General features: G+C 30.5%; 6 protein-coding genes across 6 annotated transcripts; 3 read left to right on the top strand and 3 right to left on the bottom strand.

The window, feature by feature from the left end:
- Positions 1-290: 290 nt before the first annotated feature.
- On the bottom strand, positions 291-1,343 carry GO595_010846 (uncharacterized protein; the record flags this gene model as incomplete). Its single annotated transcript, XM_067913570.1, has 1 exon — positions 291-1,343. One exon carries the CDS (start codon positions 1,341-1,343, stop codon positions 291-293), a length of 1,053 nt encoding a protein of 350 aa, XP_067769584.1.
- A 139-nt stretch (positions 1,344-1,482) lies between these two features.
- GO595_010847 (small nuclear ribonucleoprotein SmD3b-like) lies at positions 1,483-1,839 on the top strand (the record flags this gene model as incomplete). The annotated part of the gene is made up of 1 exon (XM_067913571.1): positions 1,483-1,839. One exon carries the CDS (start codon positions 1,483-1,485, stop codon positions 1,837-1,839), a length of 357 nt encoding a protein of 118 aa, XP_067769585.1.
- Positions 1,840-1,863: 24 nt separating this feature from the next.
- GO595_010848 (NOT2 / NOT3 / NOT5 family protein) lies at positions 1,864-2,448 on the bottom strand (the record flags this gene model as incomplete). The annotated part of the gene is made up of 1 exon (XM_067913572.1): positions 1,864-2,448. One exon carries the CDS (start codon positions 2,446-2,448, stop codon positions 1,864-1,866), a length of 585 nt encoding a protein of 194 aa, XP_067769586.1.
- Positions 2,449-9,260: 6,812 nt separating this feature from the next.
- GO595_010849 (p21-activated protein kinase-interacting protein 1-like) lies at positions 9,261-10,190 on the top strand (the record flags this gene model as incomplete). Its single annotated transcript, XM_067913573.1, has 1 exon — positions 9,261-10,190. The coding sequence occupies one exon, from the start codon at positions 9,261-9,263 to the stop codon at positions 10,188-10,190; it is 930 nt and encodes a 309-aa protein (XP_067769587.1).
- Positions 10,191-11,016: 826 nt separating this feature from the next.
- GO595_010850 (leucine-rich repeat protein) lies at positions 11,017-13,443 on the top strand (the record flags this gene model as incomplete). Its single annotated transcript, XM_067913574.1, has 1 exon — positions 11,017-13,443. The coding sequence occupies one exon, from the start codon at positions 11,017-11,019 to the stop codon at positions 13,441-13,443; it is 2,427 nt and encodes an 808-aa protein (XP_067769588.1).
- An 8,987-nt stretch (positions 13,444-22,430) lies between these two features.
- Positions 22,431-23,417, bottom strand: GO595_010851 (fructose-1,6-bisphosphate aldolase; the record flags this gene model as incomplete). The annotated part of the gene is made up of 1 exon (XM_067913575.1): positions 22,431-23,417. One exon carries the CDS (start codon positions 23,415-23,417, stop codon positions 22,431-22,433), a length of 987 nt encoding a protein of 328 aa, XP_067769589.1.
- Between the last annotated feature and the right edge of the window lie 2,250 nt (positions 23,418-25,667).

A 25,667-nucleotide genomic window follows, 5' to 3' on the forward strand; every position in this document is an offset into this window, starting at 1 on the left:
GCAAACTTGTGTTTAAAGTTTAATAATATAACAAGAATCGCTGAAGTACAATAGTACTCACAGTTGTTTGTAATAATAGTAAAAATTTATCATGTTTTTAGAATATAATTTTATTAGATCAGTTACAGGCATTAATAACCGAATAATTCAAATATGAATCAGCGATATGATTTAAAAACTAAAAGTACTGCTGTATTAACTTCATATTTTAAAAAATTAATAATTCTTTGTTTCTCACATATGTTATGTTAATGTCATAAATTTAAATATTTTTTACTTATAATATGAATTTATTTTCTTCTCCATCCAAAAAGCGGCTGTTTGAAGAATTGCATAAACTGATAACAAGGACAAAACATTTGCATATATATTTCCTTTTCGGATACTTTATCATCGTGTATCAATTTATCAGTATCTTCAACAATTTCGGTTGCATCCCACATCATATTATCAATACTTTCGTCGGATGTGAAATCTATTTTAGCACGTCCCATCTGACGAAAATGCGCCACAAGGAGATACCGTACGTAGTTTCTATAGTCGTGTGAATGGAAGAAAAGATTGTCCCAAATGAGGAGAACGTTAAGTGGCGCGTGAAGTTCCACAAAAAGTGTCCGCTCCCAGACGAGGCTGAACTCGAGGATATTGATTTTAGCGTTGACCATGAGATCGTAAGTTTTGTGGTCAAATCGTTTAAATATTCTGATAAGTTCTGTTTTATGATCTTCGGATATTCCTCGATCATCAAGATTTTTATGGAATGATACAAGTGAAATAATGGATCGGGTAAGATGGTAGCCAACACCTTCTGCAAAGGAAATAGGAAGTGATCCTTTTTGAACATATGATAAAGGTATAAGATATGAAATGTAACCAATGTATTTGTAAATTGGTGAATATTTGAATTTAGGAACATCGTGACAAAGAGTGGCTAAGATACGCTTGACACGAAATGGTGCTTCGGAGATAAAGCGTTCATCAATGCCACAGCAAAGTGCAAATTTCTCAAACCATGGATAAACTTCTGTTATAGTTTGTTCTATGGGTTCACCTTGCTCTGGTTTAGTGGTAAAAAGCGGCTTTTTAAGTGTTTCTTCGTCAAAAAATCGTTCAAGGCATCGTTGATAATAATGCGTAAGTTGTTTGATTTCTGTTATCCAATGAACACGATCAGGCCTAATAAGATGAAGGGAAACAAGCCAAGCAATTAATCTGGTGGTATTGGGTTTGAAAATATCTGTAATATTTAAAAAATCCATTACATCAGCCATGTTATAGAGGTCACCAGAATAACATGCAAGAGCTGCTGCAATCTCTTCTTCTGTTGGAAATTTTTCGACCATTAAAATTTGCTGACTAACGGTCATACGCTATACGTTCAAAAAGTTTATTGTATACTTTATGCAAATCGTACTTATCAAACCGGTTTTCAAGTGTCATTATTAAAAGTTCAGAATTTTTTTGGCACAAAAAACTAGTCTGATGAGCGATCATGTTGAATTTGGAGTTCCAATTATTCTTCTACATGAGGCTGATGGTTTTACAGTAACAATAGAACTCAAGACGGGTGAGTTATATAGAGGAATTTTAGAAGGCTCAGAAGACAATATGAATTGTGAATTAAAAGATGTAACTTATACAAATTTAGATGGAGTTGATACACATCTTGACACTGTTTACATCCGTGGTTCAAGCATATTATTTGTTGTTGTTCCTGATATGCTTGCAAATTCACCAATTTTCTTGGATCAAAGAAAGGTGAGAGGAAATGCAGATGGGTATGCAGGAGTTCTTCGAGATAGGTCTTATGCAGCAACAATCAGAAATCGTTTTTATTAATTAAAAATATTTTGACAACACTGTTTATTTTTCTGTGTTTTCAAGCTCAAGTTTGAAATTTGGTCTCTTTCGGATGCACCATCCTTCACTAGTGCTATGGTCAAAATATTCATATTCAGCAATAACATAAGTATCTGTTTTTTCTGTTGGATTTGAAAGGCGGTGAAACCATGTTTGATATTTGAGATGGTATATCCAATGCCTATTTTTAAGTTCTTGTGCTGCAAAATATTGCTGAGTCGTTCCAGGATAATAGAAAAAAATGAAAAAAAGTGTTTGAATGTCATGCTTCTTAAAGAACTCTGGTTGTGTTAATTTGAGGTATGGATCACGAGGATAAGATTTTGGATTTGGATTTGATTTATCTTGATTTTTATCATAAGGTGGATCTGGAATTAGATTCATTGATGAAAGTAGTGCGTGGCAAAAGTCCTGTTGAGTAACACTTGATTTCATAAGGCTTTCTGCTGATTTGATTTCAAAATCAGGTGGGGGTGTTTTTTTAGGAGGCGGTGGTGATTTTTGTGGGCTTGCCTGTGGGCTAGAAGGCGCTTTCTTTTGGATGGAAGACAAAGAAGGGAATTCTTCATCTAACTTTCTTTCGCTCATTTTTTTACCAATTTTTGTATACTTTACTTTTACTATTTTGGTGCAAGAAGAAATTTCAAAGTTAGTTTCAACTGAAAAAATTATTTTCAATTTGAACATTGATAACACTAGTGAATCAATGCGATCAATATTTTCTTTATTCGATGAAAATTGATATATTCTCTTTTTTTTAATTTAATGTCAATTAATTTCTGCAAAAAGAAAAGATTTTAATATATACTTCAATTTTCTAAAAAATTAGAAAAGTAACATGAAAATAAAAATAATTATCAAATAATATCTTTAAATATCTTTGTGAAAAGTATAAAATTATTCCAACATTAAATAGTAACAGGTAATTCATTTCTCATAAAAAGTCATAAAGAATTTCAATTTTCATATGATCGCCTTATTTTTTCGACAAAATATGGAAATGTTGAACTTGTCGATTAAAAGCATAAAAACTTATTTCAGGTAACATTTCCGTTTAACGTCTTCAGTGAATTGTTCCTTCAAAAAAATGGAAGATTTTGATCCTGTTGGGATGCTGAACCTCTTAATAGGGTGTAAAAACAGAATCAAATACTTTCCGTTTGTTTACATTCCAGAATCTTACATCATAAAATTATGCAATAAAGCAATTGAAATTCTTCTCAGTGAAAAATCAATACTTACATTAGATCCACCATTAACCATATGTGGCGATACACATGGGGAGTTTACGGATACTTTAAGAATATTTGATGTTCTTGGAAATCCGTCTGACAAAAAATTTTTATTCCTCGGTGACTACGTTGACAGAGGTTCACAATCAATTGAAAACATAGTATTTCTTCTGACTCTCAAAATTTTATATCCAAATAATATATTTCTTCTTCGTGGAAACCATGAAACTGAAGATATTTCTTCTGCATATGGTCTCAGAGATGAATGCATTCGTAGGTATGGTTTTAATATATATCCAATTTTACTTAATGTATTTGATTCAATGCCATTCGGGGCAATTGTTGCAAATACTATTTTTTGTGTCCATGGTGGGATAAGCAGAAAAAATTGTGACATTAGGTCGCTTGCCGATGAGCCACGTCCACTCAACATTAACGATTCTCCAATCGTCACAGATTTTCTATGGTCTGATCCCAGTGAAGACATTAGTGGTTTTATCCCATCTCCTCGTGGGGTTTCGTTTTTGTTTGGAAAGAGAGAAGCAGAATCTTTTCTGAAAAAAAATAATTTGACATTGCTGATTAGGAGTCACGAGTTTTGTCCTGATGGATGCGCTTTTCCGTTTGGGAAGAATGGGTGCGTAATAACTGTGTTCTCTGCATCGAATTACTGTGGAACAATGAACTCAAGTGCTGTTCTCAGCATTGACGAAAACCTTCTGTTGCACTTTACAATATTTGAAAGCTATGAATCATTACAATGATTTAGATAAATATTAACAATTTCTTAATTATGAAAAATTTCTTTTTTCATGGATATTGATTGAGAAAATTTTTTTTAAAAGGATATGTGGGTACATGTTATGAGTTTAATTAACATTATACATGGTAAATAATCTCGAAAAAAAAAGTTCATCGTAACTCGAATAAAGATCATCTTTGTGGTTATTTTTTGCTGTTATGAACCCGGAGATTGAGTTATGCGCTGAAGAAAAGTCAAAAATTTGTGTTTTTAAAAATTTATTAAAAACGTTTATTTCCCAGGCCTTTTTATTCATGGATAGTTAAAAAATCCTGTTAACTATCAATAATTAGGTACAAAGATATTTTTATTCGAACCCACTAAACCCTATAGAGAAAAATTCATTTACATCAAAATAATCAGATTCAGGAGGAGGTGTTTCACAAGAAGATAACCAATCCATCTGAAACTTATTTTGATCGGAAGGAAAGTTGAAAGTGGAGAAGTTGTTTGCTGTTTCATTTGAGGTAGGAAAATTAATTGGCGAGGATGGACATGTTGAACAAACAGATAATTGAGCTGGCGTTACACTAGGGGATTTGATTAAAGAGTATTTTGCTCTTGAAATGTGTTGGAATAAATCTGCTCTTCGGGATAATTCTCTAGAAATTTTCCTTCTCGAAATTTTCTTGGAATTACCTTTAAGCGTGGATAAACACAACAACCAATTCAATTCCTCAATGGATGCAGATCTGCCAATGACATTAAATGCATGTATGAGAGATAAAACGACGCTATCAAAGCACCATTTTTGTGGAATTGGTTGTCCTGCAAACCACCACTGTTGAGTTGGTAAGTTAGTGAACTCATTTTTGTGTTGAAAAAGAAAATCAGAAATTATTTTTGGATTTGCTCCCGAAAAATCACCTTTTTCAACAATCTCTGAAGCGAGGAGTGGGCCGTTCTGTGAGAGTACCTGGGTAATACTTGATAGTAAAGCACCATCTGAAAGAAAAAATGGGTTTGAAGGTCTCAAACCCCACATGCATGACCTGGGTGGCCCGACACGAACAAACATGCCTGAGCTTGAGAGGATTGAGGATATCCTCCTCCTGGAAATGGAAGAACATGGTATTGCATCAGAAGCATTTCTAATAAAAAGGTTTGGAGATGATAGAGCCTGACAAATTCGGTCAAGCGAAAGAAGTGGTGTTCCTTCTTTTTTGAAAATCGAGCTAATTGCTTCTGTTAGCGTGGAATAATGTTCTTCCATCCAAGTGGATTTGAAAGATTTGAAAAGCAAATGACTCCATTCAAAATTTCAATTAGATATTTCAATCAAATTTTGGCTGTCAGCTTTGATTCAGTACCTGTTCATAAAAAAAATAATATTTAAATTTCTTCGTAATAAAAAATATCATGCATAATTTTTTTATGCTACATGGAAAATATGCTTTAGTAATTATAATATTTGATATAAATTTTAAAACGAATATAAAAATTAATGGATATTTTAAGTTTTTATCAGAAATTGTTCAGCGGTTAATTTGGACAAAATTGTCTAAAACGCCTTCGAAACGTCTGTTATACAGCCGATAGGAAGACGTTATATTGCGTTCAAAAAATAAAATAACCTCAAATTCAATACAAAACTTCGCGAAGTAAAGCTGTTAATTATTATATCGTATCAAAATTGTCCATAATCGGAAAATTGTCTTGAAGGACACATGATAAATAACAAATAATATGCTCAAATTGTAAGCTTTCCTTGCAATTACACTTGAATCCTTTTTTATGTGATGATTATTATTGAAAGATCCTTCATGAACGATTTATATCTACAGATTAAAAATAAATTTTAAAAAAGAATTCAACAGAAATGCAAAATGTTAAAGTGCGTTTAAATACAAAATTAGAAGAGAGAAAATCTTAACAATGTTATTAAGTTCGATTCCAATTTGATTTGCATATTTTCTTAATTGGATTTGGAGAAAGGTTAGAGCCGGTAGCTGTTGTGGCAATGATTTCGGTAAAAACATCATCTTCAACTATTTCAGTTTGGAATAATGGATTCTGATCATTTTTTTTCGCCAAAGAAGTACATATAGAAACCGCTAAGCAATGCTTGCACATTGGAAATCTGCCTTCTTTGATAACATCTCTTTGAAAAGAAGGACATGAACAATAATCGAAATCTAAATTATGAAAAACATAATAAACCTTTCTTTTGGTTGTTACTTTCCAAAAAGTTCTTTGACTATTTTGCGCGATGTAACAAACAATAACTGATTCTTTTGTTAATATCCGATGTGAACGATCAATAAATGGCTTTGGAAACAAAACGTTTAAAAATACTTGTGCTTCAGTATTAAGTCCACCCTTTTCGATCTCTTCAAGGACCGCATGAAAAGCAGCAACGCAGCAATCCATAATGATGAACTTCACTCGGCATGATTTCACATCACTTTTCAGTTTATACAAAAAGTGACACGCATCCTAATGAAGCAATAATATAAAATCGATATAAAAACAGAAGTTCAAACTAATTATTTTATGACTTATAACATCGTTTTCCAAAAACTAGAGCATGTAATCATATGATTAAATATTTAAACAAAATTTTATCTTAAAATTTCATGTCATGTTTCGTGGCAATATTTTCCCCTATAAATTTTTTTTAATATTTTTTTCATTCATATTGTAATAAAGACGAAATTTCAATTTTACATAGATTCATATATAGTAAAAATAGTACATGGTTATACTGGAGTAATCGAAAAATAAACATAGAATTTTCCAAAAAATTCGATTTAATGATGGTCCTAAAAAATGGATGAGAAACGTGCCGTAAAATTTCTGTTAAATTTAACTTAGCAATTGGGGAAGTATTATAGCCAACCACATAAACGGTCATTTCAAATCAGAAAACCAATTTTTTTTCATTCTACCCTGAAATAAATTTAAAGAAATATAAAAATAAATATGTGGCCATCATTATTAGGCCTAGTTTATATAATTTTTCTCTAGTTTTCATCCTGTTTTTAAGGAAGACGAGATTTTCAATATCTAGAAGAAAAAATAACTTTTTGAATTCATTTTGCGGTTACAAATCCATCAAGATTTGTTCGGAAATTTGTGAGCGAGATTCATAAAAAAATCACAAAATTAAACATTAAATAAAAATATTTTAAACATTTCTTTAACAATACTCGTATATACTGGGTTTAGATGTGGTTAATTGGAGTCCGGTTATCGCCATAGCTTAGATGATCGTTTATGCATTGTATCGTACATGAATTTAAATGGGAAATAAACGGTTTCGCACCAAATGCAAACTTCGATAGAACTTTTTGAAATGAATTTCATCGTTTTAGATTCACAAATGGTAACGATCAAATTTAAATCAATTTTCAAAGTGTGAAAAAATGCCAGAAAGGGGCGGCCCAACGGTTGTATTCAAATTTGAACAATTATCATTAATGGCTAGTCCAACACCATAATGGTGATTGTGCCATATGCAGAATGCCTTTGAATGGTCCTTGCAGCGTGCATTATTATAGTGGTCAAAGAGGTAACTGTGAAACACGTACAGGTCGTTGCGGATGCACTTTCCATGCTGATTGTATCCAGTTAATCACTACACGATCAGATTATTGTCCTCGCTGTGGGCAAAGATGGGTAACTGAAGATTAAGTAAAACATAAACAACAATGATATTAAATTTTGAAATTTGATTCTTTTTGAACCAAAAAACATCACCTGTGTTCAATAACTCATCTCCATCAAAAGATATAAAAAAAATTCCAAAAATTAAAAGCGCAAAGAATGATGGAAATACTTCACTGGAACAAATAATCTTTAATATTCATGAAGAAAATGTTGAGATATCAGTTCTACAAACAATGAGTTTATTCGATTCAGATTTTCAGTATGTTTTTATCGCCATTATATGTGATTTATTCTGCATTTTCTTCTCAAATAGGTTAATGTGATATTTTTTCATGTTATTTATTTGAAACCAATCTAAAGGAAAAAGAAATTAATAAAAGTAATTATGAAATCATTTGTGTTTTTGTCAATTTAATATATACCACGAAACATATTAACTTGTTAAAAATATAATTGATCAAAACTTTATTGATAAATATTCTGCAGAAATAATATGTTCAAAATTCTCCACAAACTTTGCATCAAATCAGACTAACGATTATATTTGGATCAAAGTAAAAATGTTGTTTATATCGAATTAATTAAAGAGGGAGCAAATCCAAATGAAATTGCCCACTATATTATTCCGTAATTATAATATCTTTTAATTACTATCAGAATTGATTTGGGATAAAATTTTGAATACTATCGTTCAGGACGATATAAGAATTTTGAATGTAGATTGTCACTTTTTTATCAGGATAAATATTTCTCAAGATATTATCGATAAATATCTCGAATTGGTACTTTTTAAGATATCTACTTTTTGATTATTTCATTGGAATAATTTTCGCTTCGCCCAAAAGCATAATACTAAAGCTCAGTTCAAAACCCTTTGAACTTTTTCAAGTTGAACCCAAAAGAATTCAAAAGTGTCCCAACCGCCTGAATGAAGCTGAAGCACAATTAATTGTGCGAATCTTATATGATTAAATCAAATGAAATTATCAGCCCCATATAAAATGAACTAAATTTATATGAATTTTGGAAGTCAAATAAAATTGCATTTAAATTTGATTTTCCAATTTATATATTTTTAATGCATTTTGAGTTCTACTTATAGTATTTTAATTCATGTTTATTCTGATATCAAAAGTTTAAACTAAGTTACAAAAAAAAAATATATCAATTATCATTGTCACTAAATTTTTATATTTGCATAATGATATCCTAAATATTATTAGGAAATTATTAATAACTAAAATAGTTTGGATATTCATAATTATTCATGAGATATTTTATTTGAATGCTATCGTCAATTACGATACAAGAAATTTGAATACAAGTCTGTCACTTTTTTATCAGCTGATAACGATAGTATATCGATAACGGTTTTGACATTTATCAGCGGTTTATCGATGTATCGAGCCCAATCTTAAGTAAAATGACTAAATTCAAAGGATTTTTTTTTTAAATTATTATATCTTCATGAAAATTTGTCTACTGTCCTTATATTCTAAAATCTGAAATGTATTAAATACATGTCAAATAATTTTAAAATTTAAAAGAAATCTATAAGAGAGAAAGTTTGTTGACAGTGTTTTGTTAATGGACGTAAAGAAAAAAGGAGTGATTCTGTAAACCATATAGAAAACAAGAATAACTTCAAGAAAAAAATTCACCATAGTATTAAAATGGGCGAAATCATCCATAATAAATCGATTGGAATTTTGGTCGTGTGAATTGACCAAGTTTGTTTGGTTGAGGAACCAAGAATTATGTGTGAAGAAATTGGTGTTCTTTCAATTGGAACATATGATGGTATCTTATATTGCTATAGAATATGGAATATTCCAGAAGGTTGCACAGAAATTCCTGAAGAAATTCCAGAAGGTCATGTTGGGTTATATGCCAAACTATTATTCAATTTTAAACCACATGAAGGATCTGTTCGTTCTCTTGCTTCATCAAAACGTTATGTGGCTTCAGGCGGATTCGATGGCTCAATTTCTATCTTCGACTTAAAAACAATGAAAAATGTTGGATCTTTAATCACACATGATGATTGTGTTGAAAGTCTTCAATTCTTCCAAAATTCTTATCTCATCAGTGGTTCAGCTGACAAAACTTTATGTATTTGGAGAACTACAGATTGGTCGATGATGAAACAACTGAAAGGACATGTTGGACCTGTACTTACACACGCTATTTCTAACACAGGTAAATTCATGCTTAGCGGTGGCAAGGATGGAGCGATTCGTATGTGGGATCTTATGCATGCGCATAATGCCAGGACAAGAAAACTCAATGTTATTCCTGTTTTCATTGGTTTTACTGATGACTCAAGGCAATTTTTCTTTGGCTTTGATAACAATGTTGTTGTAGTTGATGGAGTTTCAGAATCCACGATTTATCAATTTACACATGAGAAAAATGTCACCTGTTTTTCATTGAACAATAATGTCCTATGGATTGGTACTATTGAAGGACATATCTACGCATGGTCAATGGAAACAGGCGATTCACTCGGAGAATATATCATTTCGGATGATAGAATCAAAATGGTCAAAGCAACAAGAAACTTAATTGTTACGCTGACATCTTCTGGTGATTGCAAAATTGGAATAGTGGATAATGAGTTTAATATAGATACAGTGCTTTCATGGTCTTTGGACATGCGTATAACATGTGGATCATTTTCAGATTAAATAAATTTTATTTTGTACTCTTTAAAAACAAAATAGTTTGATCATCTTCTTGAGGTAATTTAAATTGTTTCTACATATTATATAAATCTCATAGTTGTAAACTTCATAAAAACCCAGAATAAAATATTATGTTATATAGCTTTTTCAATAATTAAAACGGCTTTAAATTTTGGAAGTTATGCTTCCAGCTTGTGACTTCGTCTCAAAAAGTTGCGGCGCATAATGTTAAAATGCAATCCTTCATATTCAACACAATGAAATGAATGTTATAATGATGAAAAAAGGACAAACCTGAATGCATTGGCCATCCTATGAACTAAATACATGACTCATTGAGAAACACGAATTGCATGATCAGATCATACAATGAGAAGTGAATTTCGATTTTTATATATATTTAAAATTTATGATATTATTTTGACATTTCTATTGAGTTATATCAAAAAATATTATGATATTTTCGAGATATTTTTATTGTATGTTCAAATATTTTGAATATATATCTGATCGGACTATTTAACACTACGAAGTGTAAATCCGTACTGAATTCATTTGAATCCACTTTTGAATGATATCATAGAATATGTTATATAAGATGATATAAAAACCTCGCATATGAAAAATCTCTTCGATATAACGACTTTTTGAATACTCTGGTTCCAGCAACTGTTGAATAACAAACATTTCAACAAAATTCTTACAAAAACCTCAGTAATTCTATTCAAACCTCAGAATTTGAAATCAATGTTTACAACAATTCAATCAATAGCGTACAAATTTATATCATTCTGATATTTGCTGTATTACTATGATTACGAAGATTCTAATGATAATATTCGCATCTATAATTTTACCAACACATGCTAATGCTGTTATAAATCTTAATTATACAACTGAATATTTATGGTCAACAGACATCTTAGGCAGCGAAAAAATAGAAGATCTTCTCATTCTAAACTATACAAATGATAGATATGATGAAGTTCTAGAACTGCTCATAAGAGCCACGGTTTCATGGAGATTTACCGTACCATTTACTCTCGTTATGACTCGTGAAGAACATCATAAAATAACAGGCCTTCCTGTGGATGTGGAATTAAATGGAATCGGAGATTTCTGGGAACAATATTTAGCAAAAGCATATTATGATGTAATAAAATATGCAAGGCAAATTGACATTCCATATGCTAGCTATTTAAATGCATCTATTAATGGGTTGACAACTTATGTTCAGTGGCTCAATGAAAATCATGATCTTAATCCATATAAAGGTTACATCACAGTTATCCTTAAATCTACATCACATTTCTTGACCAGTCAAGATGAAGAACGTCGTTCTCGGCAAGAAGTTGATAATATGTTTGCAACTGGTAATTTTACAGGATATGGTCCTGAGAATGATCTACACACAGATTACGAAAAATTAGTTGCTATTTGGTGGTGGATCAATGACAACGTTGTATATGGCCAGGTTCCTCAATACGGAAATTCGGTATATAGTGCCCTATTCCAACATAGAACTGTATGTCGAGGCTATTCTGCTCTATCAACTCTCTTCTTCAATCGCGCAGGTGTTGAGGGTTTTACTGTTCTAGGAGTTACGACAAGTGCACATGCATGGAATTGGGTTCATCTTGGCGAAGATTGGTATGCATACGACAGTACTACAAGTCTTGAAGCAGTGTTCTTAAGGGGAATCAATGCAGAGTATCATAGGACTCATTATACTTATGATGATGGTGAATTAGATTGGGGTTACCCAATTACTGATGTTGATTATAAGTATAAAATGTATACTTGGCATGAACCTAAAGATAAGCCACTATTATATCAAATGGAAGCAACAGACTCTGGTTTAATCGGATCAAATCTTAGGTGGACACTGAAAAATGGGCTTCTTACTATTAAAGGAAATGGACCAATGCGTGATTTTGAAAGCGAAGCACTTGTTCCTTGGAAGAATTTCTTTGATGATATTACTGATCTTAAGATTGAAGAAGGTGTTACGACAATTGGTGCTTATGCATTTTATAATGTAGAGAAACTTACATACGAAAAATGCAAAGATAAATTGGGATCAATTCAATTAATTGGCAAAAAGGCATTTTCTGATTTAGATAAATTCTTTCAAGATTTTAAAGTTGAAGCATCAAGCAAAATTAATAATTTAAAGTTTTTAGGTGAAGAAAATAAAGCAAAATATACTACACAAATTTCAAATGCAAAATCACACGAAGAATTAAATGAAATTGTTGTAAAAGCACAAACTGAATCAAATAAAAATGAAGAAACACAAAAAACATTAGCAAAGAATAAAATTGATGATTTTAAGTTTTTAGAAGAAGAAAATAAAGTAAATTATACTACACAAATTTCAAATGCAAACTCACAAGAAGAATTAAATGAAATTGTTTCAACTGCAGAATCTTCATCAAATAAAAATGAAGAAACACAAAAAACATTAGCAAAGAATAAAATTAATGATTTAAAGTTTTTAGAAGAAGAAAATAAAGTAAATTATGCTGAAAAAATTTCAAATGCAAACTCACTAGAAGAATTAAATGAAATTGTTGTAAAAGCACAAACTGAATCAAATAAAAATGAAGAAACACAAAAAACATTAGCAAAGAATAAAATTAATGATTTTAAGTTTTTAGAAGAAGAAAATAAAGTAAATTATACTACACAAATTTCAAATGCAAACTCACAAGAAGAATTAAATGAAATTGTTTCAACTGGAGAATCTGCATCAAATAAAAATGAAGAAACACAAAAAACATTAGCAAAGAATAAAATTAATGATTTTAAGTTTTTAGAAGAAGAAAATAAAGCAAATTATACTACACAAGTTTCAAATGCAAACTCACTAGAAGAATTAAATGAAATTGTTGCAAAAGCGCAATCACAAAATGAAGAAATAAAATCAAATAAAAAAGAATCAGTAAAACAAGATATTGGAAAGTTGGAAAATTTAGGCGAATTACAACAAGAATATATTGATAAATTAAACAATGCCCAAACAGAACAAGAATTTAATCAAATATTACAAGAAGCAATTGCGAAAAATGAAGAAATGAAATCAAATGGAAATGATTCCAAAGGTAACACCAATACAGCAGTGGCTGTAGCTGTTCCTGTTGCTATTGTCGTAGTTGTTGTTGTTGTTATTGTTATTGTTCTTGTTGTTCGAAGAAAGAAGAATAATGCCCATAACAAGATTATTGAGAGTAGTGAAAAATCATCTGAAGTTTAGATTTGCAGTTTTTAATAAACAAATAGCATATCTAAAACTAAATGTAAAAATAAAAAATGAAAATAAAATCTATGTATTTTTCAAATCATTTGAGAAGATCTTCTTCCACATTAGGGTTTCAGGGAAAAGTGTACTTCAAATCCGCTTTGTCAGATAGTTTGTCAATAGTCCTTCTCTTTGAAAGTGCCATAAATAATGTGTTATGCGAATAAGTCCACCATTATATGATTTGATCAACTGGTGATGAGTAGATGCCAAATAGTTTGCGTATTGGGAATATCACTGTTTCTTGACTATTCATATAAAAATCATGTGAAATTATATATTTAGCGATATGTTCGGTGGCTGTAGTAGTTGTGATTGAATATCCTGCAAAACATGTACCAAAGATAAGAACATAATCATAGATAAATTCGGGATTAGATTAGATGTTACCTTCGAAATCATTGATTGACATAATATCAACGAAAATAAGTGGTTCTTTTTTGTCTTGATCTATTCCAGCAGGTTCATATTCCTCTGTTTCATATTTTTTGATCATTTGATCACCTTTCATCATAACTTTTAATGCAACTGACTATGACGAATTTTTACTTGTGCCATCTTTGAATTTGAATCTGACCTCATTTGTATTGTATTTTTGTGCGTTTTTTGATGCGTATTATTAATATTCGTCATGTTATCCCATGTCAGGTGTGTACCACCTTTGCCTGACCCATAATCCAATCTAGCTTCTGCTATAAGATAAAATCCATCTTGGCTGCAAATAAGATTAACAAATAAAATGAACATCAAATTGTCGTGAAAATTCGGATGATTTTTGAGATATTTGAATATAAAAAATTTTTAATTGAATATTCGGAACGACAATTTTTGATGAGATTTTATTAGATTGTATACTTAGCGAATGTAACAGTGGAACGAATATATATTTAATTCTCACATTACGAGGTGTACAATAAGATATTTATATTTATATATGAAATAAGGCAGATAACTTTATATTTTGTGAAATTCACAATTTTAAATTAATTTTTTTGTGATTTAATTCTTGAAATATATGAAGGCGACTTTTCAATGGTTTTTAGTTCGACACTAAATCGTTGGAACTGCAGATGCATTCAAAAAATAAACCAATCGAATAATATCGTGGATCATATAATATATGTTTAAAAATGGATTTTCGACCTGTGATAAAAATTTCGGCACCTATGATTTTAGAGAATGTTCAATTCAATTTTTGAATAGTTTATAATTGGTGGTGATTTAAAGCTATATTCTTTATTCGTTTTTATTTTCGCGTTAAAGTTCATTTTCTGAGCAAAATTAAGTAAGGAACATCAAGTTATCTAGTTATCACAAAAATAAATCAAAATAAACAATAAACGATTTTTTATATATCAGAAAGATGTTCTGGTTGGCATTATTTCATATCACATGTCAGACGACGTTTACTAAAAGGTGATGACGTTATGAATTTTGGCTAAAGTTTCCCATAACCTCTCCTAGCCATAATTTATTTGTTACACTATAAAATGTACTTTAGCCTTAATGCTATACAAGGTACTAATGAAACTTTGGGATATGAAGAACTTATTTCAAATCATGATTCTAATTAAGAACAAAATTTTTTATGAGCTTGTTGGTCTTATTGATAGAGAAGCTTATGATCAAATAGATCCAATAACCAACCAAATGATATCCAAAAATTTTATTTTTTACATGCAAATCAAAGCAATCCAAACGAAATTCGACGATATTCAGCAAAAATAATTTCATATTTATTAAATCCCACAACTCCAGAGCGCCGAAATATTATTGTAAATAATATATGGTCTCTCAATGGGTTTATTCCCAACCTCAAAAGCTACCACTTAGCATTCCAGATGATTAAATTTCTGAAGTTCGCGAATCTGCAGTGGATGCTGCATATTCTACCATTCTTCATCTTTCAGACAAGATAATTGATGATAATGCTGAAGTAAAAATTCAATAATTCTTCAAAGCATTCAATCGTCACTTATCACACCAAAAAAAAACTCTTTGAAACACTTCATAACAATGCTTCTTCTCATTAAGAAATATTATCCTCTTTAGCCAAGTTTCATGGACATTATAAGCAATTGCGTATTAAAAGGAATGACCATAAGCAATCCTAAGTATCAATGCGTATCAATAACATTTTGGGAAGAACTTGCGCAGTTTGAATATGCATATCAAAATCGGCCAACATTTAAATGCGGTCTTTTACATTTATCACTAACAGTCATTGAAAGTTATTTCGAAATCTTCATTAACATTTTACAATCAATTGATCCTAATGATGTTGGAATTGAAGATGTCAATGATTCACTGCCACATATGCGTTGTAACTACTACATTACAATCCATTTATAAAGTAGAGCCTTCTGTAGTATTTGAGAAATGTTCGCAAACAATAATAAATTTAATTAAAGAACAACAAAGTTGGGTACATTGTCATACAGCTTTGTTGCTTATGTATTCGATATTAGAACGTCCAATTAATAGTGAAATATTTTTACCATTTTTATGTAATGTTTTTGATTATGTTATAGACTTTTGTACGCCGAAGTATTGCGCACACTTACGAGAGACAGCATTATTTGTACTTTCGATGATATTAAAGTTATATCCAACAATGATAATTAAAGCGAATGATTCTGCACAAAGATTTAAAATAATATTAGGAATTATACCATCATTAAATGAACTGCACGAAACAAATACCACTGATAATCATTGATCGATATTCCATAATATTATGTTGGCACAAAATTAATACCGAATTACTTTGAAAGAATTTATCTCATGTTACAAAATATGTTAAGTTATGTTATTGGAATTGAAGATGAAGAAAGTAATATCACTAATACTATTTCATTTGTCACTGAATCAATTTGTAATTTAATATCGCATATGGATAAAAGCAATAACGACCGATTACTTGAATTGTTTGTATAGACATGTGACACATTAAGTAAATCAAATGAATTTATAAGTTCCGAAATCATTAAATGTACATATCAAGCAGGGATTTGTTCAATACTTACAGTATTCATATTAAAACTTAAGACACAAGAATTATTTCATAGCGTTGTACAATTAATCTTTGATTTATTACAAACACAATACTATGTTATATATGAAGAAGGCTTAATGACATTAGCAGCGTTAGTCAAATGTTAAAATGAAGTTTTCGGTTCGTCGATTGTGAGCTTTACTCATACGATATACTTCTATGTAATTTGATCGGCATATGTAGATACGTGATAATGATTTTTTAATTAATATCAAAACATTACGTATAACTGCATTAATTACGAATATGTTAACAGATGACTAAAGGGGATGCAAAATGTCTTGACCCTACCCCCTTTTCTCGGCATCCTCTTGATCTGGAATAATAAATTATATTTAAATAAAAACGATAATGTATGGACTCAACGTGCGTTCTAATGTTTTTTAAAAATTTTATTTACTTGTTGAAATATAAGTTATTGAATTTTTTCACTCACTCAAATTAGAACCTTGGTTTCTCATTGATATTATATTTATTTTTTCTTCTTCGCTCTTTTTTCTTCATTTGATTGTTATAATAAAATTGAGAGTAGTCTGTTCGTTTCTAGCTCGAAAATTAAAAATGAAATATCTCCAAATTTGGTCTGTACAAATTATTTTAATTCTATAATTATTTTTATGAGTAATATTTATCGCAGACATTTTGCTTACCCCTTTAAAATGCTTTTTTCCACAAATTTTACAAAATGATTTCAGCATTGGATTTGTTCCATTTTCACCACTTGCATTCGGATTCCTTAGTGGAAAGTATACAACGGAATCCAAATTCACAGGCGATGATGTTAGACGCGTTATTACTCGTTTCTCCAAGAAAATATTGTGAAGAATCAACAATTGCTTGATTATATTAAAGAAGTTGCAGCTGCTAAAAACGCAACGCCAGCGCAAATCTCGCTCGCTTGGATTATGTGCAAAGGTGATTTTGTTGTTTCGATCCCTGGAATGAGAACTGACGAACGCATTAAAGAAAATTTGGGCTCTGTGTTCGTTACATTGACTAAAGAAGAGTACGAAAGCATCGAAGAAAGATTGAAGACAATACCAATTAGTGGAAATCGAACAGACGAAGATATTTATAAGTTGAAGGACGTCAAACTTGGAGACGCTTAGTGAGAGCTAAATTACTATTTTTTAAACGCCAAATTTTCTTTACATATTAACTTTCAAAAAATAGAATATTTCCTTGTGTAGTAATTCTGCTGTTACAACACATTGCAATTATTATACGGAGATATACCTTTGCAACTCAGATATTCAGTTTTGCGCACACCACTTTTCGGCAACTTAGTTTTGAGAGTGAGAAATTTGCTTTTGCACACTTAACTTTTTAAGATATTTAGTTTTGCTTGCTGTATCATTGCGATGAGCTGCAAAATGACAAAATTATGCGCACATGTTAATGTTACATCGCATCGATATAACGAAATTATTGACGTTTTGTTTAATTAACTAATTCCTCGTAATAAGAGTCTGATATGTTTGTGGTATTCCTTCTGCGCCTATTCACGGCGATTACTATTATCACCACTATTATTATGACAACTATTGGCACGCAAATCGCCAAAACGTATATAATTGTAACTATATTATCATCTTTTATAGGCGGACATTGGGGCAAATTTTGGTAAGTCACGCTGTAATTTGCGAATGTTTTGCCTTCGTAGATCTCGGTCACCATTACGTACTCTATTTTCGCGTTAAATGCATCTGCATCGATTTCTGGCTCAGTTTTACCGTAATAGTATATACATTTTAAATTGTTACAATCAGCGAAAACGGAATCTTTAATTTGTTTAACAGAAGAAGGCAATATAATACTTTTTAAATATGAACAAGAAGAAAATGAATTAACGCCAATTACTTCTAATTTATCATTAAAATTAATTGTTTCGATAAGTATTGCACTTGAAAATGCGAATTTATTAATAGTGGTAACACTTTCACCGAAGTTAATTGTCCTTAAGTATTTATTCATATAAAATGCATATTCATCAATTACATTAATAGAATTTGGTATATTATATGTCTCTGTTGTTGTTTGCATAGATGAAGGATAATGTATAATTTTGCTCATGTTTTTATCATAAAGAACTCCATCGTTTTTGTAATTAGTATAATATAAATTATCATTTGTTACTTCGATACTTTGAAGGAAATAAGTATTTGCAAATGTTTCGCCATTCATTAATTCATTATTATCATTCTTAATAGTGATTTTCTCAAGTGAACTATAATCAAATGCATGTTCTCCAATCTCTTTACATGTATTTGGTATTATAATTTCTTTAACATTACTTTCATAAAATCCATAACTTTCAATTGTTGTATAAAGTGCAAATCCAAAATTAATTGATTCCAAAGCTGCATAAGAAAATGCGTAACTTTTGATTGTTAATACTGAACTTGCAATGATATAAGTTGCTGTATAACCTGGAGACATCAATATTAAAGATGTTTGATCCTTATTATAAACTGCACCATCGGAATTATACTCAGAGAAGTATTTGTTCTCTGTCGCTACATGAATATATTTAAGTTTACTACAGCCTTTAAATGCATATTTCTCAATGGTTTCAACATTAACGCCAATTGTAATTGAATTTAAGTTTTTGCAATCAGAAAATGCTTGGTTTCTAATTGTTGTTAATGATGTTGGAATATTTATGGATTCTAAAGATGTACATGATAAAAATGAACCTATTCCAATGGTAGTAACAGAATTCCCAAGTGTTGCAGTGAGTAAATTTTCATCAAAAGAAAATAGAGCTCCTGAAATTATAGTAACAGAATTTGGAAGTTCAATGCTACGTAAACCTGTAAATGAAAAAGATGATTCGCCTATTGAAGTAATGCCCTCAGAGAGTTCGATGCTACTGAGTGACAAACAATAATAAAATGCAAATTTTCCAATACTATGAATGTTGGTTCCTAACTTAACTTCTTCTAAATTAGTACATTGTGAAAATGTATGGTCGTGAATGGATGTAACTAAGCTTGGAATTGTTATGTTTTGTAAGGAACATTCAGAAAATGCATACTCACCTATGGTGGATATATTTTTCCCCAAATCAATTGATTTTAAGGCAGTACGATAAAATGCACCTTCGCCTATGGTTGTAATGCTGTAGCCTAATTGAACTGATTTAATTTTTTGCAATAATGAAATGAATAATCGCCTATAGTTGTAACGCCATTTCCGATTTCGACTGATGTTAAGCTAGTACAATTATAAAATGCTCTTTCTCCTATTATAGTGACAGGATCTAAAACATGGACAGTTTTTTGAGAAGACCAATTTGCAAATGCTTTTGCAGGTATTTCACTTACTTTGCCACCAATGAAAACATCATAGATTTCATCCTTTGGCTGATTGGGAAATTCAGTGGGATCATTAATTATAAGTCTAGTTTCAGTAGCCTTAGGATTTGAGATTTTGTTTTGTCCGATGTTTAAGTGAGCATACGAACATGCAATTGCAACAAAGAAAGCTGATATCATTTATTTAGAAATCAACCCATCGGTTATTTGAAAAGTTTACAATACTAAGTATAAACCATTTAATTCTCAGGAAAAATTGAGAATTTCTCTAGAGAAACGTTCAATAAGCTTTTTAAAAAGTTCGCTTTGAACTAAGTGAAATAAGAACATTTGTTCTCACTGATTTCGTTGAGTTTTCAGCAAGATCAGAAGGATTTAAGTTTTGGATAAGTCCATTTGTAATTTATAAGAAATGAATTATAGAAGTCATAATTGAGTATTTAAATTTAATTGATAAAAAGCATACAATCATGATTGTACTAAGTAAAGTTTCTTTATCTGCTTAAAAAAAAATAAGAAAATTATATTTCTTTAAAATTTTAAATTTCTAATTCATGTCCATTTAATGGTCTTTGATTTTGTCCATTACCAACATCCCTAAACCCAACAAATATGAAAGGTAATTGAATTGCTGTTTGTGGCCTTGCAAATGCATTTTTCTGTTTCGTTCAATTATTGGGAAATTAATATTTTAGCTTTGTCAATTTGTGCTTGTTCTTTTTGTGCAACCCTATCAACAATGTCGCTTTGTTGTTCAGGGAAAATTGAGCTTAAATCAAAAGTAGGAGAGAGCGTTGCAACACCAACCTTTTGCCCATATTTTTGGATAATATTGTTATATTATAGTTAAAAAATAATTTGAAGATTTTTTTAATCGTATTCATTTTTTAAATGTCCAATTTTGGGTGGTTGCGTTTTTTGGTTTCATGAACATGAGAATTGATTCTAGGAATCTTTTCTTTGAGATGCAGTCTACCTTCAATATGGAGTGATGTATTATATAAGGCCGATACAATCCCACATGAATGGGATTATTATATCATTGTACCTTAGATAATTTTCTTGAGAATGAATTCCGATATCGTTCATCGGTTAGGATATTTGGTTTTCATCCACGGGAGCGGGGTTCGACTCCCCGTGTCGGAATATATTTTTGTTTTTTGTTGGGATACATAAAAATTTTATTCACGAGTTAAACTTGAGTTATTATCACTTACTATCCTGCTTTAGTGATTTTTTTCTCGAAAACAGTATAAATTTGAAAGATTAATGCGAAATTACATAATGATCATTAACGATATAACATTCCTGTTATTTTTTTTCACATACGATACATAATCATAGAAACCGTTTATTTGAGACAAACAAAATTTATTTGAATAGTTTACATATGACTGAATTTTTTCAATATAATTTGATCGTAATCATTTCATGATTTTGATTCTAATGAACAATCATAACACTTTCCAAAGATATATATTGTTTTATTATGAAATGCATAAGCCTCCTCTAAATTGATGATGAAATGCATTTATTTTGTTCATTTTATTTTTTCTTCTTGCTCCCGTGTACATTATCGGCAAAAGTGCGGGTAAACTAAGACCGAATTCGGATGTAGATACAAAAGACACATCTGAAGATTTTTTATAATCATTTTTCTTATTATGATATTGATGATTGAATTTGTTAACGGTTTCGGGGCGCCTTGAAGCAAAATGATTGGAAAAAAGGGAAATGTTCTCAAAATTAAATCTGCAGATGGTAAAGAAATAATTATGCCAAAAAGAATTTACAGACATTCGAAGCTTATATCTCATTGTGTTGACGATTTGGAAAAGGTTGGTGAAATTTCATTTGAAAATGTTGATTCTAAAATATTTCATTTAATCATAGAGTACATGAATAACTTACTCTCACCTCAGTCTGAAAATTGGAGTGAGCAATTTTTGGAAAATAATATTGACGACATTCCAGCCCTTTTGATCGCGTCACAGTATCTCGAATTTGATGAACTTTCTTTAAATATTTCTTCTTTTATTGCCAACAAAATTAAATTATGCCAAAATCCAAACCAAGTATTTTTATTTTCTAATTTCAGATTTCACAATCCATCAATCTTAAACAAGAAAATCTCGATGAGTCTTCGAGGGAGCTTTGTTCTACACTTGAATGGACGGCACTTTCGTAATTTTATTAATCAAAACTCATTAAATTTTAATTTACAATTTTTATTTTGTTTTGTATCAGGTTTTAAATATTTTTCATAGCTGAGTTATGAATTGATAAAGTTAGTCTCAGTTAAATGAAGATAAAAGTTTTTTAATGTCTAATTCTTATTGAAATCTTTAAAATATCATTCTAAAATTATATAAATTGTTTTATAGAACACAAATTTTACATATAAACAGTAATGACATCCAAATAAGAATTGATTCCAACAAGTGTTTAAACAAATGTTCGCAAAAAGTTATTTCTTACATCAAAAGTGACATAACATTTTGAATGCGCATTCAAAAAATTGATTCAATTCCATTTTCAATTAAAAACGATAATTATCTTTAGTTGTTTCTTTAGTCGAATGCGTGGCCAGCTGAGCCAAGAACTTCTCTGTTCTTACGTGCGTACATTTCTGTAAGCTTTGTACGTGCTTCACCGAGGTATTGACGTGGGTCGAACCATTCTGGGTGTTCATGGAATAAACGACGGATTGTACCAGTCATAACCATACGGCCATCAGAATCAATGTTGATCTTGCAAACAGCAGAGCGTGATGCTTCACGAAGTTGATCTTCTGGGATACCAACTGCATCTGGCATCTTACCACCATACTTGTTAACCATTTCAACATATTCTTGTGGGATGGAGGATGATCCGTGGAGAACGATTGGGAATCCTGGGAGCTTTTTCTCGACTTCGTGGAGGATATCAAGACGGATTTGTGGTTTTGTGCCTGGTGGGAATTTGTATGCACCATGGGATGTACCAATGGCAATGGCGAGTGAGTCAACGCCTGTCTTGGAAACAAAGTCTTGAACTTCTTCTGGGCGTGTGTATGTGTGATGTTCAGCTTTGACGTCATCTTCAACACCAGCAAGGATACCAAGTTCACCTTCGACGGTGACATAGTCCTTTTGTGAGTGTGCGAATTCGACAACCTTCTTTGTAAGGGCAACGTTTTCATCATATGGAAGATGTGAACCATCAATCATAACAGATGAAAAGCCCTTCTCAATGCAGCTCTTGCAAAGTTCGAATGAATCACCATGATCAAGGTGAAGAACAATTGGGATAAGTTTATGTTCTGGATGGATTTCACGTGCATATTCAACAGCACCTTGGGCCATGTAACGAAGCATTGTGGCGTTAGCATATTTACGTGCACCAGCAGAGATTTGAAGGATAACTGGGGATTCGGTTTGAACGCATGCTGTGATAACGGCTTGTAATTGTTCCATTTGGGAGAAGTTGTATCCTGGGATAGCATAGCCACCATGGACAGCCTTGGCGAAGATGTCCTTTGAGTTAACAAGACCGAGTTCTTTGTAAGAAACAGCCATTACAAAAAGTGAGATGACCACTCACCATTTTTGCTCTCAATTTTTGAATGATAATGATCACAACCCAATTCAAATTTTTATTTTCGTTTCAGAATTTTTCAACGTTGAACTTCGGTTCGAATTTTTCTTTGGGTTGTTTAATTTTGGAAGAAAACAAAATGATTTCATGTTGTTTAATTTTATTACTAAAAATAAAATAAATACAATTCTAGATCGATTACTCTTTTTTAAGAATTAGTTTTATACTTTTTTATGACCATTTTTGATACCTTCATCAATGAACTTTCAAATATTATTTCGAAAATTTAATAAATATTAGAGACGAATATAAATTTTAGCATCAACATCAATTACTTTAATAGTGTATCACTGCGCTCACGAAATTTTAGTTCTGAAGCCCATTCATCGCATCAAAGATCTGAAAACGGTACATAGTGATGAACAAATCCAGTGAAATTAGCCATAACTTTTTAATAATTTAAATGGCATTCATTCGAAGAACTGACTTTTTGAATAGCGTATTATGTAACCATAGGGTATTATTAATAATTGCAGAGTATTAATTGCTTTAACCATTGAATTATTAATTACTGTATCATCTAGTTTCTGTATAAGATGGTATAGATATTACAAGAGATCCATTCATTTCACAGAACTGCCTAAACACTGTTAACAACAACCTGATGTATAATGAACTCAAGATGAATTTCATTTTTTCTCATAACATTATTAAGTTAGATTATTGTGATAATTATTTTTCCGGGACCATCGGGAAAAAAATTCGAAATATAATCAGAAAATGGGAAAAGATACAAAAACTATTGAAAAAACACATCAAAAATATTGAATACAAAATGATTAAAAACAATTCAAATTTAAAAAATGAATAGAGAGGAATAATATTCGTTTTAATAATATAGAATATGTTTTAATAATTTAATATTTGTTTTAATAATTTGTAATATGTTTTAATAATTTGTAATATGTTTTAATAATTTCTAATATGTTTTAATAATTTGTAATATGTTTTAATAATTTGAAATATGTTTATTTTTATCATTATTATACAGCAATTCCAATCGCACAACAAAAAGGTTATAACATAATAGAAAATTTACTATGTGAAAAAGGTGCAAAAGAAAATTTTATATTAGAATCTTCTTCTCTGAATGCTTCTTCTTGGCTTTCAATAAGTAATGAAAGTAGTTTTACAGATGAACAAAACCAACTCGAATTTCAATTGTATAAAAAAGACATTAAAAAGGAAAATATTAAAACAAAAGTTAACATCAACACACAAACTTATGAAAATCATCAAAGTCACAAAATACATTGTAATATTTTACTTTTAAAGAAATATACTCATGGAAGTGCATGTAAAAACAATGTTATAAAGTGACTTGTAATAAATGTCAACCAAAATAGTTCATAACAACATGACTCTGGATAATTTGCTGTTTTATAATATAAGTGATAATTGCCATAACTATATTCGATATCTGCAAGTGTGCTAAAGATGTTTTAAAGATCTTCAAAATAAAATTATAATTTTGGTGAAAAAATGCGATTCTCATAATGATTATTTCGATGTTTGTGTACGGAAATTCTCAAATCAATCAATTTATGAGTAAACTATTCAATTAAAAAATTTTCACTCTATCGCACGAGCGACCGTTATGCACCGAAGCAGAAAATGCAGATTATATTAAATTTGGCATGCTGAACTGCATAAATACAATGAATAATATTTTTAATCGATTTAAGATGATAATTTTATATGATACGAAACAATTTTCAAAAAATTTATATCATAATAGTATGTAACAAAATAAAAAATATAAAGTAAAATTTATGTAATTCATTGAAGAAAATGTAATTCAAGGGGTTGTCGCAAGAGTTAAAAGCATACAGCGATACAAAAAATGTGTTAATTTAGTGTTAAGAACTGAAGATTCTTGTGGACCACCCCAAAACCGTTAACATTATGATACACTTGTATCGGTGGCAATCGAGGCAATGTCATATCTAATTTTAATTCTAAACAGCAAGGAAAAAATTAATTCACCGAACTCAACGAAAATATATGCGAAAAGATCAAGTTTATTTTTCATCATTACAAAAATAAACGGTTCCTATTACTATCGTTAATTGGTACCCCAAGTGTCACTTTTCCTCAGACGCAAAAATTGTCTTGTGGGCTCAAGGACAAGCTATAATTTCTTCTTGTTCATGAAGTAATCTCACTACTTT

Source organism: Histomonas meleagridis (genome assembly GCF_020186115.1).
Source record: "Histomonas meleagridis strain 2922-C6/04-10x chromosome Unknown scaffold_61, whole genome shotgun sequence".
Classification (NCBI taxonomy): domain Eukaryota; phylum Parabasalia; order Tritrichomonadida; family Dientamoebidae; genus Histomonas; species Histomonas meleagridis.